The 20,519-nt window shown below is 40.2% G+C and overlaps 2 protein-coding genes across 2 annotated transcripts; both read left to right on the plus strand.

Moving 5' to 3' along the window:
- Positions 1 to 607: 607 nt before the first annotated feature.
- Positions 608 to 1,191, plus strand: LOC127217123 (huntingtin-interacting protein M). The gene has a single exon (XM_051177958.1). It carries the CDS (start codon positions 623 to 625, stop codon positions 1,070 to 1,072), a length of 450 nt encoding a protein of 149 aa, XP_051033915.1. The 5' UTR covers positions 608 to 622; the 3' UTR covers positions 1,073 to 1,191.
- Positions 1,192 to 2,666: 1,475 nt separating this feature from the next.
- On the plus strand, positions 2,667 to 2,996 carry LOC127217117 (histone H2A-Bbd type 1). The gene has a single exon (XM_051177953.1). It carries the CDS (start codon positions 2,667 to 2,669, stop codon positions 2,994 to 2,996), a length of 330 nt encoding a protein of 109 aa, XP_051033910.1.
- Positions 2,997 to 20,519: the final 17,523 nt, after the last annotated feature.

Raw genomic sequence — 20,519 nt, forward strand, 5'->3', positions numbered from 1 at the left:
AGCTTCCAATATGTTCTTTGTGGTTTCCATCCTCACTATGGGTGTTTGAGATAGGAGATGGCTACCCAAGCTTGTTAACATGAATGATACTGTACATTTTGATAACTTTGGACTAGGAGGGCACAGATACTATATTTACTGTCACTCACCTTTAGCTTTGTGGTTAATTTAAGGCCCCAAGTTGCTCTTCTAGTTTACCTTTTACTGAGCTGGGACAGGCAATTTGGGGATTACTTGATGATGTATTAGTGTCTGAAGGTTCTAAACTGCCTCTTTCAGAATACCCCTACTTTCCCAGTTTCTGTTTTGCACACTCCAACAGTTTGAAGAGGTCAGGCAAACCTCTACCTGGAAAGTATATTTGATAGGTTTATCAGCGTCCTCTAATTAATGAAAGGTTATAAAGACAGACCATTTTCAACTAACACACATTATTTCTACAATGATAATTTGACTGTAATTGAGGGGAGTAAAATGTCTCTCAAAATCAGGGCAGGGAGGTGAAACTGCTGTGATAGACATTTCTAGGCTGAGGCCTAGTCTGAACTGGCCACCACTGGGCACCAATGACATCTCAAAGCCTAAGATGTCATAAAGGTAGCTGCTGACCAATGAGCTGGGGATGCAATGGGCAGGGCTGAACATTGAGTATCTTCAGAGAACCAGTCCTGCTGGTGAACCAAGCAGAGCTTACCGGAGCCCAACCCATCAAACCATCATGTCAGGGAAGAAGAACCAAGAAAAATCTTGCAGTGACAACAAGAAGATGGAAGATCCTTCTTCTAGGCCCGAGGTACAGGTTCCTGTGAACTATGTGTACCGTCTACTGCAGGAGGAGCAATATACCCCCTGCCTAGGCTCCACCACTTCAGATTTCCTCCTCGCTATGCTTGATTACCTTACTGACTATATCCTGGAGGTGGTGGGCTCCGAAGCCAACATCAACAGCCAGCAAGACATCCCACAAGATGGAGGGAGGCAAGGGGACAACGACCGTGAACCTTCTCACGCCTTCAAGAACGCGCCTTTCTCTCTGTTTGATGAGATGCCTGGACCCAGAAGGAATGGCTAAAGAATGGGGAACAGAACCCAAGGGTGGGAAGCCTCACAGACTCAGCTAGAACCATGATGGCTAATAGCAGAGGAGGCTCCCCTGGTGTCCATGAATACTAATAAAGTGTTTAAGTGAAAGCTGGTTCTTCTTTTCAATTTGCCTTTCTAAGTTAGAGTGTCTACAAGATACTAAGAAGAGGGTGGAGGATGGAAGTTGTGGATAGTAATACGTGTGTGAATCTGTGACTTACAGTGAGCACTTCTTTGTGGGGGTGGCTTGGGTGGAGGGGTAGAATTGGATGATGGGGGGAATTGGGTAGGGGAAGGGCCAAGAAGGCTCCCTCATCGACTCTGAGTACAAAAGAAGCCCCAGAGAAGCTTGGAAGGTGGCTGGGGCCTCATTGGCAAGTTGGACTTTCAGTATGGTAATTTAGGAGACACTGATGAGGACCAGAAATTCTGCTTGGAAGTCTTTTTTCATGGGAGTGAAGGGCTCAGAAGAAAATGGATGCTGGGAAGGGTTACACATTGCAGACATGAGCTTAATGGAACAGAGCATTCACATGATGCTGAAGCCAGATGGAAATACACATTTTAGATGAGGAAAAATGGTTAAGCATCAGGTTTCAGGAAGTGCCTTTCTAGAGAGCCTGCAATCTATAGAAATTAATCACTTTTAGGTAGAAGAGAGAATCTAGTTTGCCAGATTATTTCTACTGTCCATTTGTCTATTATCTCAGATCAACTGAGAATGTTATACTCCCTGGAAATACTAATTGACTTTTTAAATGTCTAGATGAGGGAACCAAAGTGTTTTCATTTATACTTGACCCATGATTGGATTGCAGAGTTGAAGACATAAGCTCTATTTCTTTGAAATTAAATCTCCTCCCAGGCCAAAAGGCTTGCCAACAGGGAATCAAACAAGTCCAACCTCACATTCCACCTGAGATGCTAAACAAAATCTAAGGAATAGTGACTACTTGACCACATAGAACTGTTCACCCAGCAAGTTTAATCCACTTACTATAAAGCCATAGCTTCTCCCAGATTAAGGCCTTTCTTCTGCAATACTGCCCTAAAATTGTCTCAGAGGGCGATATTTACTTCTATACCATGGGCCAGAATCCAGATTTTACACATAGACAGCTTTAGTAAACTGACGGATTCCCTGTTGCTCCTCATCTGTCTGTGGGGGACATTTCATGTGTAACAGATCTGTTGGTGACCAACAGTTTACAGAAGGGTGTACAAAATGTCAAAAATGATGCTAGACTCTTGGTGCTGGAATGGTATGCTAAAGTGGGATGAACAGTTTTCATTGAAAAACAAATGTTTATTCTACTTTCAAAGAAAAGTAGAACAGTTTCCCCGAAAAGGTAATGTAATCACTAATGTGAGTGGTTTCCTAACATGGGCACTTGTAGACTGGAGGAGGACCAGAGTTCAGCGGGCACCGATGATGTAACAAAGCCTGGTGTCACAAAGGCCTCTCTCCTGACCAATGAGGAGCAGAGACAGACACTTGGCGGTTATAAAAGCCCGTGTTTTGAGAGACCTAGGCCAGATGAGAGAGAGATCTGGAGCTGACTCAAAGCCATCACTCCAGCACCATGGAACAGAAAAGGCGTAAGGAGACCAAATCACGCTCCACGAGGGTTCCGCCGCCATTTCCTCTGGATCTCATAGAACGCTTCTTCCGTGAAGGAAACGTCTCTCAACGTCTGAGTGCCTCTGCACCCGTGTTCCTTGCTGGTGTGCTCGAGTACTTGACAGCCAACGTTCTGGACCTGGCTGGCAAGGAGGCCCACGCCAGTGGCACAAGGCTCATAACCCCTGAGCATGTGACCCAGGTACTAGAGAACAATGAACAGCTCCGTGAATTCTTAAAAAAGGATGAAAACGCTGTGGTCCCTGAGACATCAGAACCCGAGGAACACTGATGACCCCTTGGTCAGAGAGGCTAGGGGTTCACTCCTCTTAAGCCTCAAATTTCCTCAATGTTCTCCTAGGTGGGAGACATAATTGGACATGTTAATAAAAGTGTTTAAATCATAACTTGTGGTTCTGATTCCTTTCAGTCCATCATTTTGAGCTAGAGGTGACAGTGGAACACCCAGGAATGCCGGATGTAGGGGCGGGGTAGGATGGGGCAGTTGGATTGGGGTTGGAAGAGAAACCTTGGTCAGCATGGGACGCTTAAACTGATTTGGGGGAAAGTTTCTAATGGGGATGGTGTGAGCAGTGGCCTTGCTGTGATGTGGTGGCTGAGGAAAACAATATTGAAGCATTCCTGGTGAGCTGTGAGCATAGAAGGCTTCAGGGTTACAAGTCTGGAGTGGGGTTGGGGAAGTCTGGAGTGGGGTTGGGGAAGTCTGGAGTGGGGTTGGGGAAAACACTGACTGTGGTTGGGAAGACTTCATTCATGGATGGGAATGCAAGTCAATAGGTGATGACAATGGGTGGGGAAGGCCATGGAGTAGAGTGGCACACTGTTGGCACGAACCTCAAGAACCAGGGTATAATCATTGCAGCTCGGATGGGAAGGGATCCTGGCACTCTGGAGCCAAGGACTACCACAAAGTCACTATAAGTGCAGCAGCTTACAGCCCTGCTCCAGGGAAGGTTTCCTCATTGTCACAACTCTGCCCTGGCAGGACAGGGTTTCCACAGCAAAGTTGTCACAGGTCTACTCAGGTCCCCAAATGTATGAGAAAGAAGGTCTTACCCAAAACTCATTCAAGAGATTTATTGGGAGGGAGGAATTTAGGAAGGCAGCTGCCTCTGCCAGAATGGAAGAAAGCAGCTGCCACCTGAACTGGCACAGGGCTTTATACAGTGCTTCTTAGGGGTGGAGATTTTTCCAGGGTGGAGGTTTTTTGATTGGGAATTGGTCAAATTTCAATCCCTGAGTTTGGACAAGCTCAGAGATTGTCTGGATTTCTTGTTAAGGGATTGGTTTCCCACTCAGAGACTGGTTTGTTTTCATGTAGAGTCAGGGGCAGAGTGCAATTCTTTGGTTCTGGTTTCAGGACCAAAGTGTTTGAAGTGTAGTGTGTGTGTGTGTGTGTGTGTGTGTGTGTGTGTGTGTGTGTGTGTGTGTGTGTGCTTTGTTTTGTTCTTTGTTTTTGTTTTTTTGAGGCAGGGTTTCTCTGTATTGCTTGGAGCCTGTCCTGGAACTCCCTCTGTAGACCAGGCTGGCATTGAACGCAGAGAGATTTGCCTGCCTTTACCTCCGGAGTGCTGGGATTAAAGGTGTGCACCAACACCCAGCCCAAAGCATGTTCTTTAAGGCTCTGTCTTCAGGGCCAAAGTGTGTTTCTTTGGCTGGTTCTGGTTTCAGGGCTAATGTGTTTTCTTTGGTTGACCCTTTTACCCTATAAAGGGTGTTTTCAGAACACTGAGGGGCAACAGTGAAACCAGAAGGAAATATACAAATTAAAAACTATGGCCTATGTTTTCCTTTGGAAAAATTAAATTCTCTGCCTCATTTTAAAAGAGAGTGTGTACACAAGGGTTAGTACCTATGGTGCTAAGATGTTGTGTGGAATATAGGCTTCAGTTTTCTATGCACACTATAGTTGTATATAAATGCTATCTGGTTTCAGAACTGCATTCAGGCAAGTCTAAATGGTTACAGAACATCGGTTTCTTCTAGTCCACTTGCCTTCAGTGAGAATGTCATGGAATTAGTCATGATACTCATACCTATTCTCAAGCAATGTTCTTTGTGTGAAGTCAGCCTAATTCTCGGGTTTATAGTTCTAGGTTTTTGAAACAGCTGTTTGATGCTGAAAAGTCATTTATTTGGCTTATACCTAAGGCTTATAGTAGTCTAAAACACAGGATAGCATCACAAAGGTACTGACTTCCTATGAGACATGTTACAGTAGATTGTTTAGTTAAACATGCAGAATGAACAGTTCTGTGTAGACTTTAGTCTATGCAGTGGTTTAAGGTCTCAGGCTTTCTGGTCTCTCTGAGATAGCTCCTTTTCTGGGCATGAGTTTGGAGGTTGGACTTGATTCAGCCATGTCTGGCAAAGCCATTTGTAGAGTCAAAGATCAAGAGGGATACTGTTTTCCCTTTAAACATTGTGTTGCCCATGGATTATATAGGAAACATGGAGCCCATGGAGAGCACAGTAAAAGCCTAATAAAGCCCCTATCAAATGCCCATTCTACAAACACAAGGAATCCAACTCTCAGGGGAGGTAATACGGCAGTATGAACACCGATGTCCTCAGAAAGTCATGAGCCCACTCAAGTATAATCTCTGTGCTTTTATGGGAAGTGAAAGGGAGAGGAGAGGGTTAAGATGGATTCCCTGTAGTGTGGGCACTTTGAGACAAACCAGTATCTATTAGTGCTCTCTTGAGAGAAGGTACAATTAAATGCCAGAAATAGGTTTACACTGTAGCCTCCATGTTTCCCAACTGGCTTCTAATCAGGTCTGTGATTACATTAGTGTCATGATAGGCCAGGATCAGGATCTGACATGGCTCAAATTAACACAATATTATATTAAGAATGGCTGTGTGTTACAGCCAGAAATGGAGTCACATACCTATGATGATGGCTTATGGGAAGTTAAGTCAGGAAAATAAGTAGCTCAGTGAAGTCTTAGCTACATAGCACGTTTGTGGACAGGCAGAAATCCATAACAATCAGTTTAAAAAAATAAAGTCAACCAATCAAATGAAAAACAACTCAGTGTTCTATTGCTGTGAAGAGATACCACAATGAAGGCAAATCTTATCAAAGACAGCAGTTAATTGGGGGTTTGCTTGCACTTTCAGAGGTTTAGTCCATTATCAGCATGGAAGTACAGGAACAGAAATGGTGCCAGAGAAGTAGCTAAGAGCTACAGAGTGATATGCTGGCAAAGACAAAGAATCTGAGCTTGGCATGGGTTTTGGAATCCTCAATGCCCACCCTCAGTGATACTTCCTCCAACAAAGCCATACCTCCCAATCCTTTAAAATAGTGCTTTGGTGATCAAGCATTCAAAGCTATGAGCCTATGGGAGACATTATTATTCAAACCATCACATTCTACTCCCTGGCCATATCATATTGCAAAATTTGATTCAGCTAGACTTCAAAAGTCTACATAGTCTATCACAGTCTCAACACTGTTTAAAAGTCAAAAGTCTCTTCCTGAGAGTCAAAGCAGTCTCTAACTGTAACCCCTTGTAAAAATCAAAAAGATAATGACTTACTTCCAACATACAATGGCACAGAATATAGATTACCATTCTAAAAGAGAGGAAAAGGAGCATAGTGAAGAAATACTAGACAGAAGCAAAACCAGAAGCCAGCAAGGTAAACTTCAAACATCTCCATGCCTGCTGTCAAAGTGGTCTTCAGATCTCCAAATCCTTTCAGCATTGTTGACTATAACACACTTTTCTCTACTTTTCTCTATTGGGTTGGTTACACACTATGTTAGCAGCTTTTCCTGGAAGGTATCCCATGGCTGTGGCACCTCCAACACCTTGGGGTTTCCAACAAAATCCAGGCTTCACTATCACAACTTCACATAATGTTCTCTCTGAACCTACATGAAGAGACACCCCTGATACACACTTGGCCTCAGTGACTGTCCTTATCCACAGAGGAAGATTTCACAACCCCTTTCTTGTATCTTTGACTCTAAAGTTGGAACCATGTGGATGAAACTGCCAGTTTCCAATGCTTTTTGGGGTTGGAACATGACCCTCATAATTCAGTTACACCTGTATCAGCTTTTTGTTGTTGATCCTTTTCCTCATTGCATAAAATTTCTTCAATTTCTTTTCACAACTTGGAAACTTAGCTGTATTGGGCCTTGCCCTGACCTCATCATTCCCTTTATTCCATTTGGCATCAGGTTTTTCTTTAACCTTTTCATGTCCTTGAACACTTGACTTGGCCCCAGTACATTTCATGGTGTCCATTTTATCTTCAAACAATGCATTTTGTACTGTTTTTCCTTGCTAAGCTTGCTTCTTTCATTAACCACTTGACACTTGACAGACTAGGCTGTCTTGAAATTTCCTCTGCCAACACCACCAATTCAAAACTCTTCAATTTAGCCTCAGGTAGACTTTTTTAGACAAGGGCAGAAAAGAGCCACATTCTTTACCAAAATATTCTAAGAATGGTCTCTAGGCAACTTGCTAACATTCTTTTCTTCTGAAACCTTTTGAACCTGTCTGTCATAATCTCCATTGCTCTCGGCACCACTGTCTCCCACACTCCTACTAATTTTGCACATAAAACAACACTTAAAGCATTCAACTGCTTTACTAATCCAAAGTCCTAAAGTCCATATTTTGCCCACATGCATGCATAATGGTCATGCCACTCACAACAATACCCTGCTTCCTGGTATCAACTTCTGTCTTAGTGTTCTTAGTCAGTTATTGTGACCAAGGCACTGTGACCAATGCTTTTTATAAAAGAGAGCATTTAATTGGGTTCTTGTTCACAGTTTCAGAGGTTTAGTTCATTGCCATCATTACAAGAAGCATGGTGGCACACAGGTAGAAATAGACCTGGAGAAGTAGCTAAGAGATACATCCTGATCAGCTGGACAAGAGAGATATTCTGTACTTGGAATGTGCTTTTGAAACCGTAAAGTCCATTATTGGTGATATACTTTCTCCAACAAGGCCACACTTTCTAATCCTTTCCAATAGTGCCACTCCCTAGTGACCAAGCATTCAAATCTATGAGACTTTAAGGGTCATTCTTATTCAAACCACCACAGCAAGCAAATTAAACAAGCAAACTACAACAATAAAAAAATAAGACTTGATAGTAGGATCTTGGTTTGGGCAGGAACACAAGGCTTGAGAAACAAGATGACTATATATGATGAGCTGCCTTCAATGTAATTTTTATACTAGGAAATAGACATTCAATGTTATTATAAGAACACCTCTTGTTAGAATCTGGCTTTGAAAATATTAAATGCTCTTTCTGGAAAGTTGTCTTCCCTTAGCAGCATCATGTAGGAAATCAGAAAAGATCAGCAGACCTGGGCTTCCAAAATACTTCTGCTCCCAAAGCTCCCCCACCCAAAAAAAATCACAATTTCTGACTTCCAGTGAAATTACATGCCTGAGAATATATGTAGTTATATTTAGATAAAAATGATTAGTTGCTGACCCATGAAAACCAGATCCCCACTTTTCTGCAATTCTTACTTTGTTTTGGTGTGCCAGTGATGACTTAGTCTTTCCTATGTGTTTGTTTGTGGCACTTCCCACAGCTTGAATTCATCATTCCTGCTGTAATAGAAAACAAAAATAATAATCTCTGAGAAAAGTCACTTGTTTTTAACAAACTCATGTAGTTTTGTGCCAAACTATCTTTGATATGATAATGGATTTTCTTCCTTTTATTGGTCTATTAGTTACGTTTCTATTGCTATAATAAACTACCATGAACAAAAACAACTTGAAGAAGAAAGGTTATATTTGGCCTGCACTTGCACATCACAGCCCATTATTGAAGCAAGGGAGGAATTTAAGGCAGGAATCTGGAGACTGAAACAGAAGCCATGGAGGAACACTGAGTGTGCCTTACTCATCTTAGTTTTCCCAGTTTGCTTTTGTATACACCCTGGAACTACCAGTCCAGGGATGCCATTAACTAGAGTGGGCCTTTCCACATCACTCTTCAACTGACAATTTCTCTATAGGTTTGCCTACAGGTTAGTCTTATGGAGGCTCTTTTTCAGTTGGAGTTCCCTCTTTCCAGATGACTCTAGTTTTGTGTCAAGTTGACAAAAAATCTAACTGACAAAATCAACCTCTTGTCAACTTGATATATAAGCACGTCACTATTTATTTATAAACTTTCCTTTCTTGTCTGTCCATGAGATGTCATGATAACATTAATACCATAATGCAAAATCTATTGTCACTTTAAAAGTCTCACAGTGTTTACAAATCTCAACATTTTAAAGATTCAGGCTCTTAAATATCCAACATCTTTTTCAAAAAGAGACTTTTAAGTCTCTGTAAAAAATCCAAGTTATTCTAATTGTGCATTTCTATAAAATAAAACAAGTTAAGCAATTTTACTTCAAGAGAGAAGAGCCAAGGCACAGTCACAATCAAATAAAAGAAAATCCCAGATCCAATGGTATAAATAATTCGGTTTGTCTTATGCTGAATTCTACCACTTTTGCCACCCTTAGTAGTTCCATGCACTGGCATCTCCAATATGTTGGGGTGCCCACTGTAACTGAAGTTGTACCTTCATAAGTTTTTTCCTAACCTCTCTACAGAGACTCTATCCCTGCAGCAACATGTCGAGCCTCTGTCAGCTACTTTCCATGACCCCTTCATGCCTTCAAAGCCAGTAAAACCTGGGTGAAGCTTAAACATTACCAGATTCAGCTGCCAGCATGAGATTCATCTGAACCACAACTTCTTGTATGCTGACCTTGAGGATATAGTACCAGAAGAGTTCATATCAGTGATGCTGGTCTCTTCTCAATCATTGCTAATTTCTTAGCTCTAGGTAACTAGCATCAATTGTCCCCAAAAGCAAAAATTTCACTTAAGTGGTTTTGATTTCCTCTTCAGCTCTAGTTGACCAGAATCACAAAAATGTCTCCCATCCATGTTGATAACTTTACATGTTATTATTATGTGGGTCTTGTTTAAGTAACCATATTACAGAAATTTCACAGATGTTATGTGTTGAAGACACTGTCTCCCAGCAGAGGAACTGGCCCTCTGGCTCTTAGAATGCTCCACAACCCTTTTCTGGGATGTTCCCTGGGATTTAGATGTAGAGGATACTTGTAGATATAACAACTGGGACTGGGAGTCCTATGCTTATTTATGCATTTTGACCAGTTGTGGCTTTCTGTAACGACCTCTGTCTTCTACAAAAGAAGTTTCTTTGATGGGGGTGAGAGCTATACTTATTGGTGTGTATAAGAATATGTATTTAGAATGCAGTTAGGCAGGGCAGTGTGGTAGCACACACCTTGTTAATCATAGTACTCAGGAGGAAGAGGCAGGCAGATCTCTGTGAGTTCGAGACCAGCCTGGTCTACAGAGAGAGTTTCTGGACAGGCTCCAAAGCTACAGGAAACCGTGTCTCACAAAATAAGTAAGTAAGTAAGTAAATAAATAAATAAATAATAGACTACAGTTAGAAGCTATACTAATTTAGGAAAATTTTACTATTGGGGAGAACTTCTTGAGTGAATATTAATAATAATTCAGATAAATCTTTTGAAAGACCTTGTTTGTCACAAAGTGACAGAATAAATATTTATAACTTTCCAAGGGTTTGTGGGAAAAAAGGAAACCTTAAGTATAAAATTCATTTCAAAGTATTTAAGTCTCCAAATTAAAATGTCTTGAAGAAATATACAAATAAAATAGCCAGGGTATTGGAGCATTTATGATAAGGTCATGGAAGGTTGAAAAGATAAGTGCCTTTAGCTTGGCTACCTATTACTCAAAGTGGTGATACAAGAAATAGTTAAATAGTAATTAAATGAACACTACAAACTGTTTTTCTTTGTTGATATTTATTTTGTTTGTGATAAAACCTTGCTATGTAGCCCTAGCTAGTCATGTACTTACTTTGTTTTCCAGGCTGGTCTTAGACTTGGGGAAGTCTTCCTGGCTTGACTATCAAGTCCTGTGATTGTATGTCCAGACCTTTCCTTTTACTTTAAAGAGAACAATCCTGGGCATGATAATGTGAGAATAATTTATTGGAAGTTATTCTGTTCAGATTCATAACATTTGTTTGACAGCTGTGGTTACCCACCCAGGTTCTGTATGAGATGGGGACTATCAACATTCCACCATGGAAGCAGGAAGAGCTATTGGCAGTTAACAGTTGCTGGGCAGGGCAGGTGGGGATGGTTCCTCAGTGATGATTGGGAATTGTTGCTGGGAATGTTATTTTTGTTTTCCTCGGTGGAAAAGTTAACTTTACTGTGCTTTGGTAAATAACCATAAAAGAAACCTTAATGAAATGCAATGAGTTGAATAAAAGATGTGAATATTGGACTAGATGGGAAAATGAAGGAATTCATTAGGAGAAAGAAGGGAATAAGACAACAATGTGGGTGAATATAACAAATATATATGAATGTAGATAACTTCCTGGGAGTCCATTACTAAGAAGACAAGAAAGTGACTGGGCACATTCTGACATCCAGAACTGTATGCATACAAATGTGCATGCTTTTTAAGTTACCAAAATTTTGCTAATATTATTTACCAACACAGAACAATGGATACATCTGAAGAGTGGTCCTTTAGTGTATTTTATTAAATCAGACTCAAGCTGTAACAAACCAGAGCAAGTACAGTTCTCCAGTTGAGTTCAGTATCCAGTATAAAAATGTGATTCTAAAGTCTTCACAACAACATTTTGAAAATCTTATGTATTAACTCGTGAACTCTGCATCAGCCTTGAAAATACTTAAAACAAATTTGTTTCCTCTTTCAAATTGTTTCTATAAACTTTCTGAAGTTTTCTGTACCAATTTAATTTTGTTTTATTTGACTATTTTTTCTATTCTGGAATAAAAAGCCATTTGACTTCAGTACAGAAACATGCCTTCTGTGAAAAGACTAGTTGTGAAGGCCTGTATCTCAGAAATATTTTTGCTATTTGACTTTGTTGTTTCAAAAGCATAGAACTCAGTAAACCTGGCCATGTAATTGGGTCTGGAAAGAGGGAAGGGTGAGGGAGATGGTACAAGTTCCTAGCTTGAGTCTCTTACATTTTTGGTTGTGAGCCTAGTTGTGAACCTAGCCTTTAATGGATGAGCCATCTCTCCAGCCCCTAGCCTGAGTCTCTAAGACCCAAATTTAGGAATGCAAGGACTGAGTGGGGGGAAAGTGAATGTCTCTTCTCAGGAAAAACAAGTTTGCACTGCTTGTGCCTTTCTGTTCTTTTGAGGCCCTCAATGAGTCAGATGATGTCTACTAGCATCAGATACGGGGCTCTTGAATAGGCCTATAGATTCAAAAGCAAATCTCTTCCAGAAGCAACTTCCCAGACACAGGCAGGATTAATATTTTGTCAATTTCCATGTGATCCTTTAGACAATTCAAATTGACAAGCAGGATTGATAACGCCAAAACAAAATATGAAACAAATCTTGTTTCAATTTTGTGAATTTCAGTTCTCCAAGTAATCATATTAGATACATCACTCAGAGAATTCCTTTCAACTCAGAGATTTTTATGAGCTAATGTTTTAGTATCATTCAGAAGAAGAACAAATGATACACTCATGTAATTGGAAGAGAAGAAAGGAATTTCTGAATTAGACACAGAATAAGACACACAGGTCAAGAGAAATAGCACCTACAACTTCAATTCTGCAGTTTCACTCATAGTCAAGAGTAATCACAGACATAGTAAATTTTAGTAGAGATATTTAAGCAAAAAAAAAATGCAAAGATAGCACATTCTCCTAATGGCTGTGATTCTTAATTTATTTAATCTAAAAGTCATACAAATAATAAGTGACAAACCACATTGTCTGTTACCTCTCTGACAACAGTGATTAGACTTCCATCTCACCCAAGTACTAGTCATATCTGACCCTTCTTAGCTTCTAAGTCATAAAAAGGTGGGGTTCATTTTGGGTCATATAGGTATAGATGGATAAGGTTTCACCAAATCAGAAATCCACTTACAAAGCTCTTAAAGTCATCAGACACTAAACCCCAAATTTTCATGTAGTTCTGCCAAAATTACAGAGTTATTGATGGTCCTTAAGTGTCTGAAATCATGCGAACACTAAGTTAGTACCTTAGCAAATTGACACTGGGAAGCTAGAGTTGGCAATGTTCTATGGGTGAAATGGATCCTCTCGGTGAGTTAAGAAAAAACTGTGTGAGCACAAACCATGCATGAAGCATACTTTTCTATCTCTGAAATTTGTCAGGCCAGGTCTGGTGAATGTACTGAGAATTTTCTTTGAAAGCTAAAATCATAAGAAAGATAACTTTTAAAAACAGGGTTAAAGCATGACTCTCATACATATATTTATATGAAGTGAATATTTTTTAAAAATGTGGTCTTTGAGACAATGTCTTAGTTATTTTTCCATTGCTGTGCCAAAAACCATGACCAAGGCATATTGCAAAGGGAAGCATTTAATTTGGCTTATGATTTTCAGGTTGTTAGAGTCCATTATGGTAGAGCAAATGTTTGGTGGCAGGAACAATGGAGAGCAAAGAGGCTGTATCTTTATCTGCATGTAGGAGCCAGAGAGAAAGAGAGAGAGACAGAGTAGTTTTTGAAGCCTCAAAGCCTGCCTATCCATCGTGACACACCTCCTCTAACAAGACCATACTTCCTAATCCTTCCCAAACAGTTCCACCAACTATTAACCAAGTATTCAGGAACCTAAGGGGGAATCATTGTGACTCAAACCACCACAGACAGGACCTTATTATATTACCTAGGCTGGCCTGGAACTCATGATCCTCTTTTAGGCCTGTAAGTGTTAGGATTATAGGTTTGTGGCACTACATCGGGCAAAATATGTCAAATTTCTTTCTTTTCTTTTTTTTTTTAAAATCTCATGAATCAACTGGAAGCCATAAATAACCACTTTAAATGAGAAAGCAAACTAGAAACAAGAATATACTCACATGTACTGTTGATCTTTACCCAGAGATCAGAGTAATAAGTTTCTGGATGTCTCAGTTCTCTTAGGGTAGGACAGCAGTACATTGAAGTGGAAGCAGTAGCAAGAGGTACCCTCTAATGTTATATTATACACACAGGCTCTCAGCCTAGAGTCTGAACTCCTGAAGTTTTGAAGCTCTCTGGAATACTTTTGGTGAAGAAGACCTGTGGGTTTTCTTTTGGTTCCTGGGAAGAAGACCTGAGATTTTTGTTTTGGTTCCTTACAGCCTTTCTCTTTTAGACTCAGCTCTTTCCCTTCTCTTATTGTCTCCATCCTTTCACCATCTTTCTTCTTCCTGCCCTGGCTACTTACAAAGTGATTAATAGCTTCTTTAAATGGAAGTTGCTTTTTCTGCCTGCCGGGGGTTGCTTGGGTGTTGCTGTCCCTTCAGTTATATTCTTTTTTTACATTTTATTTTACATGTTGATCCCATTTCCCACTCTCCCTCCATTCCTCCCTCCTCTCTTCCTCCCTCCCTCCCTCTTACCCTCTCTCCCCCCTCACATGAACCCTGACCACCCTCCCCTCCCATCCCCCCACCCAAATTCCACATGTAGGGCAATGCCATCCAGGTGGGGTCATGTAAATCTGTCAAGTCATTTGAAGTAGGGACTAGGGCTTCTCTCCTGTTTCTAGGTTAAGGGAGTATCCCTCCATGGGGGATGTGCCTGCAAGGTGCTTTTGTGCACCAGGAGTAGATCCTGGTTCCACTGTCTGAGGTCCCTTAGACTGCTCAGTCATTCTGGCTGAGACCCATATTCAGGGGTCTGAGTCAGTCCCATGCTGGATTCCCAGATATCAGTCTAGGGGCCCTTAGCTACTCCTTGTTCAGGCCAGCTGTCTCTATGTGTTTCTGCCGTATGGTCTTGTCCTCTCCATCTGCATCTGGATTCTAGTTCGATTCAGTGTTTAGGTATGGTTGTTTGCTTCTGTTTCCAACAGGTACTAGATGAGGGCTCCATGATGGTGGATAATTTAGTTGTTGATTTCACTATCCGGGAAGGGCATTTATGGTAGCCTTTCCGCTGTTGCTCAAATTGTTAGTTGGAGTCAGTCTTTTGGGTCTCTAGACCTTTCTTTAGGTTCAGTTTTCTCTTTAAAACCAATAATGGCTCCCTCCCTCTTTTATGTTATCTCTCTCTCTCTCTCTCTCTCTCTCTCTCTCTCTCTCTCTCTCTCTCCTGTCTTCTATTCCTATCCTGACTCAATCTTCCTAGTCGAACATATTTTCCTCTCCTCCCCTTCTCTTTCTCTTAGTTCTATCTCCATTCACTGAGCCCCCACTTCCCATGTGCTCTGGGACTTGTTCATTTCCCCTTTTGTGAGGGATCTTATATGAATTTCTTAGAATACACCTTGTATCCTAGTTCCTGGTAGTGTGATCCTTTGCTCTAGGTCTAAAATCCATATATGAGCAAGTGAGTACATACCATGTTCCTCTTTTTGTGACTGGGTTACCTCATTCAGGATGGTTTCTTCAAGTTGTTTTGATTTGCATTTCCCTGATAGCTAAGGATGTTGAGCACATTCTTAAGTGTCCTTTAGCCTTTTTGATTTCCTCTATTGAGAATTCTTTCTTCAGTTCTGTACCCCATTTTTAAACAGGGTTATTTGGTGTTTTGTTGTCTAGTTTCTTGAGTTCTTTGTATATTTTGGAGATCAGCCCTTTGTCAGATGTAGGATTGGTGAAAATCTTTTCCCAGTCTGTGGGCTTCCATATGGTCTTGTCCACTGTGTCCTTTGTATAACAGAAGCATCTAAGTTTGAGGAGGTCCCATTTATTAATTGTTGATCTCAGTGTCTGTGCTACTGGTGTTCAGGAAGCAGTCTCCTATACCAATTTGTTCAAGGGTACCTTGTACTTTCTCTTCTAAGAGGTTCAGTGTGGCTGGATTGAGGTCTTTGATCCATTTGGACTTGAGTTTTGTGCATGGCGACAGACATGGGTCTATCTGTAGTTTTCTACAGACCATCATCCAATTGTGCCAGCACCATTTGTTGAAGATGTTTTCCTCCCCCCCATTGTATTCCTAGCTGTTTTGTCGAAAATCTAGTGTTCATAGGTGTGTGGGTTAATATCAGGATTTTCGACTTGATTTCATTGGTCTACCTGTCTATTTTTATGCCAATACCAGGCTGTTTTCAGAACTATAGCTCTGTAGTAGAGCTTAAAATCAGGGATGGTGATGCCTCCTGAAGGTCTTTTATTGTACAGGGTTGTTTTGGCTATTCTGGGTCATTTGTTTTTCCATATAAAGTTGATTATTATCCTTCCAAGGTCATTGAAGAATTATGCTGGGATTTTAATTGGGATTGCATCGAATCGGTAGATTGCTTTTGGCAAGATTGTCATTTTTACTATATTTTTCCTACCTATTCAAGAGCATGGAGGATCTTTCCATTTTTTGGTATCTTCTTTAATTTCTTTCTTTAAAGCCACAAAGTTCTTATTATATAGTTCTTTCACTTGTTTGGTAAGCATTACCCCAAGATACTTTATGTTGTTTGTGCCTATTGTAAAGGGTGATGTTTCTCTGATTTCTTTCTCAGCCTCTTTGTTGTCTGAATAAAGTAGGGCTACTGATGTTTTTGAGTTTATCTTGTATCCTGCTAGTTTGCTGAAGGTGTTTATCAGCTGTACGAGTTCCCTTGTGGACTTCATTGGGTCGCTTATGTAAACTATCATATCACCTGCAATAGAGACAGTTTGACTTCTTCCTTTCCAATTTAGATCCCCTTGATCTCCTTTTGTTGTCTTATAGCTTTAGCTAGAACTTCAAGTACAATATTGAAGAGACATGGAAAGAGAGGGCAGCCTTGTCTTGTTCCTGATTTCAGAGTTATCGCCTTAACCTTCTCTCCATTCAGTTTGATGTTGGCTGTTTGTTTGCTCTTATTATGCTTAAGTAGGTTCCTGTTATGTTGAATTTTATCCACGGCTTTTTCAGCATCTAGGGAGATGATCATATGGTTTTTCTTTTTCAGTTTGTTTATATGGTGGATCATATTGATAGATTTTCATATGTTAAACCATCCCTGCAATCCTGAGATGAAGCCTACTTGGTCATGGTGGATGATTTCTCTGATGTATTCTTGGATTCAGTTTGCCAGTATTTTATTGAGTATTTTTGCATCGATGTTCATCAGAAATATTTGTCTGTAGTTTTCTTTCTTAGTTGTGTCTTTGGAGGCTTAGGTACCAAGGTGATTGTGGCCTTGAAGAGTTTTATAATGAACCTTCTGTTTCTATTGTGTGGAACAATTTGATGAGTATTGGTATTAGCTCTTCCTTGAATTTCTGGTAGAATTCTGCATTGAAGCCATCTGGCCCTGAGCTTGTTTTGGTTGGAAGGCTTTCAATGTCTGCTTCTTTTTCATTGCTGGTTATATGTCTATTTAAGTTGTTTGTCTGTTCTTGATTTTATTTTGGTGATAGTTATCCAGAAATTTGTCCATTTCCTTTGGATTTTCAAATTTTGCGGAGTACAGGTTTTCAAAGTCTGACCTGAAAATTGTCTGGATTTCTTCTGTCCGTTGTTATGTTCCCCTTTTCGCTTCTGATTTTGTTAATTTGCATGTTCTCTCTCTCTGCTTTTTTGTTAGTTTGGATGAAGGTTTGTCTATCTTGTTGATTTTCTCAAAAAAAAAAAAAAAAAAGAAAAGAAAAGAAAAGAAACAACTCTTTGTTGCATTGATTTTTTTGTGTTGTTTTCCTAGTTTCTGTTTTATTGATTTCAGCCCTCAAATTGATTATTTCCTGGCGTCTCCTCCTCCATTCTAATGCTTTCACTTGCACTGTTAATTTTTCTTATGTGACTATCCTCTGTTTTCTTCATATGGGCACTTAGTACAATGAACTTCCCTCGTAACACTGCTTTCAAGCTGTCCCATAAGTTTGGGTATGTTGTGTCCTCATTCTCGTTGAATTTTAGGAAGTCCTCAACACAGAGATACTTGAATACAGTATTTACTGATACATTAATAATCATAGCCAAGAAATAGAGCCACTGTGGATACCCATCAAAATTGGGTGAAGCAAGTGAGGTGTATATATACATCAATAGCATTCCTTTGGCCTTGAAGTATGAATGAAGGTATGTCATTTTCAAGAGAGTGGATGGTCCTGGACACCAGCATGTTATAAATATAAGCCAGACTCAAACTTCCAAGTACTATGTTATCATTTCATTTCTGTTACTATGACAAACATGCCAGCAAAAGGCAACTCGGGGGGAGGAACAGGTTTATTTAGCTCACAATTCCAGGTTATAGTTCGTTTTTGCAGGGAAGTCATAGCATGAGCTAACAGCATTACATCCACAGTCAAAAGCAGAGAGAGAATAAATATATACTTGCTTGCTTACTCTAGACTAGCTGACAGTCTGCCTTAGGGAATAGTGACAACCACAGTGGACTGGGTCAGTTAAAAGTCAGGACAATTCCCTATGGACATGCCCACAGGGCAACCTAGTTTAAATAATTCTTCATTATTATTCTTTCCAGGTATCTCTTGATAATCTCAAATTAAAACTAAGCATCTCAAGCTACCCCTATATTAATTTGACATAGCAATACTATGTTAAGTCATAACTTTTCAACCATTGTCTTCCAAATCTGATACTATTTAAAGTTCAAATTTAAAGTCCTCTTAGTTTTTTTTTTTTAATACTTAAAAATATCCCAAACCAAGTCAGGAGGTGGTGGCACATGCCTTTAATCCCAGCACTTGGGAGGGAGAAACAGGTGGATCTCTGAATTCAAGGCCAGCCTAGTTATGTGAGAGAGTTCCTGGACAGCTAGGGATTCACAGAGAAACCCTGTATCGAAACAAAAACAAAAACAAAAACCCTTCAACAACAAGGACAAAAAATCCAAAATCAAGGCAGTTTAGAAATTCCAAGTCATTAATTATATAGTAAAACATTCTTATTTCAAAAGGGAAGAACTGGGGTATATAATAATCACAATTAAGCAAAATCAAAATTCGTGTGTATAAATCAGCCCCTCTAGCTTATTGTCTGACAACTGAGGCTTGTAACCTCACCCCTCCAACTCTGCTGCTGCACATACAGCTTGTCTTTTAGACCCTACTGCTCTGCACGGATTCAGCTCTCCTTGTGGGCATCCCACACTGCTGACATCTTAATTATCCTTGAATCTTCATTGCAGCAGAGGCATCATTTTTATCCTCTTGGGGCCTCTCTGCAGAAACTCTGACCCCGCCTCAGCTGCTGTTCCTGATCCACGTAATCTTTCATCTTTCATACCTACAAAAGGAGTACTGTGTGGATAATCATTATATTGCAAACTTGGGCTTGACATGTAGACTAGTCCCTTAAACCATAGCTATAGCAACTTCTGTGTGCTGATCTTGAGGAAACAGTCTCCTGTTGTTCCACTGAAGTGTAAGAGGTTTCACTTTAATGCTGCTGGTCCCTTTGAGAAGCACAACTGTTTTTTTCAGCCTTGGCATGATCAGCGCACAGATTCTTCACTAGTATATTACATTAATTCCCCCTAGACCCGTTGACAACAAAGGCCTTGTTCTCTCTGAAACATGATCTAAGCCTTTTATTCTCAGCATTTTTATTTTCCAAGGAACCAGAAGAATGACCTATTAAACTCTGAGTGCTTAACAGCTTTTCTGAACCAAAGTTGCAAATGCTTTCACATTCCCTACACAAAACCAGTCTAAGCATCAAAGCCTGACACATTGTCAGGTCTATTACAGAACCACCTTACCAGCTCAGTACCCATTTCTGTTCTAATTTTATTGTCATTGCTGTGATAAAATGTCCTTACAACAAACAACATGAAGGCTAACAGGTTTTATTTGGCTTACAATTCTAGGTTTGCTTTGAATGCACCTATATTGCCCACTTAATCCATCCTGTCTTGTATAGTTGACTAGAGAATGGAAATGCCCACAGAGACCTGAGACTTGCACATCAATTAAGAATCAAGATATTCTATTCTTTCATAGACATGGCCATAGGCAAACCTGATCTAGGCAGTTCCTCTGGTGATTCCTTGTTACAGAAAACAACCAAAACACACTAGAAAAAAAAGTTATTTATGTATTCCAATGGTGGCTCACACTTAGAATTTCAGCAGTTGGGAGGATAAAGTAGGAAGATCGGTATGAGCTACATAGTGAGTACTAGGCCTGTCTGGGCTACAATGTGAGTCTATATCAACAAACAAAACAAAATGTGTGTGTGTGTGTGTGTGTGTGTGTGTGTTATTTTTGCTTACAGAATCCATATATGTATGCATGCATGTATGTATGTATGTATGCATGCGAAAATGTATATGGAAGTAGAAAGGGAAACCCATGGGGAAGTCCAAGAAAGAAGAGGTCTAAAGCAAGGAGGGAGAAAGAAGGGAACAGAATTGCATAGAGGGGATGGGGAGACAATGTTTTTATTGCAGTTTGTGATAATTTAAAAAAAAATGTGTTACAAACTGTTTGCAACTTCCCTGGCTGAGGCTACACTTTGAAGCACTGGGACAATGAACTGCAATTATCTGGTAGTTTCCTCAAGCTAACTGTGGAGTGCTCTGGATACCTTGTAGTCACATAGGGGGATTTCTGCTGGCTAAATGAGAGTTCTTTTTCTCAGGTCAGTCAGGGCAGCAAGAAAGAGTCCAGTCAGAAAGTCTGCTAATCGAGAGTCAATTTGCCCTATTCATTGCTTAGTTACAGGAACATTAAGAATTTCTCATGGCTGTTACTAGTGATTTCAATAGTGTTTACCATATCCCATGGTACTGGTTCTAAGGAAAT

Source organism: Phodopus roborovskii, unplaced genomic scaffold (genome assembly GCF_943737965.1).
Source record: "Phodopus roborovskii unplaced genomic scaffold, PHOROB, whole genome shotgun sequence".
In the NCBI taxonomy this organism is placed as follows: Eukaryota; Metazoa; Chordata; class Mammalia; order Rodentia; family Cricetidae; genus Phodopus; species Phodopus roborovskii.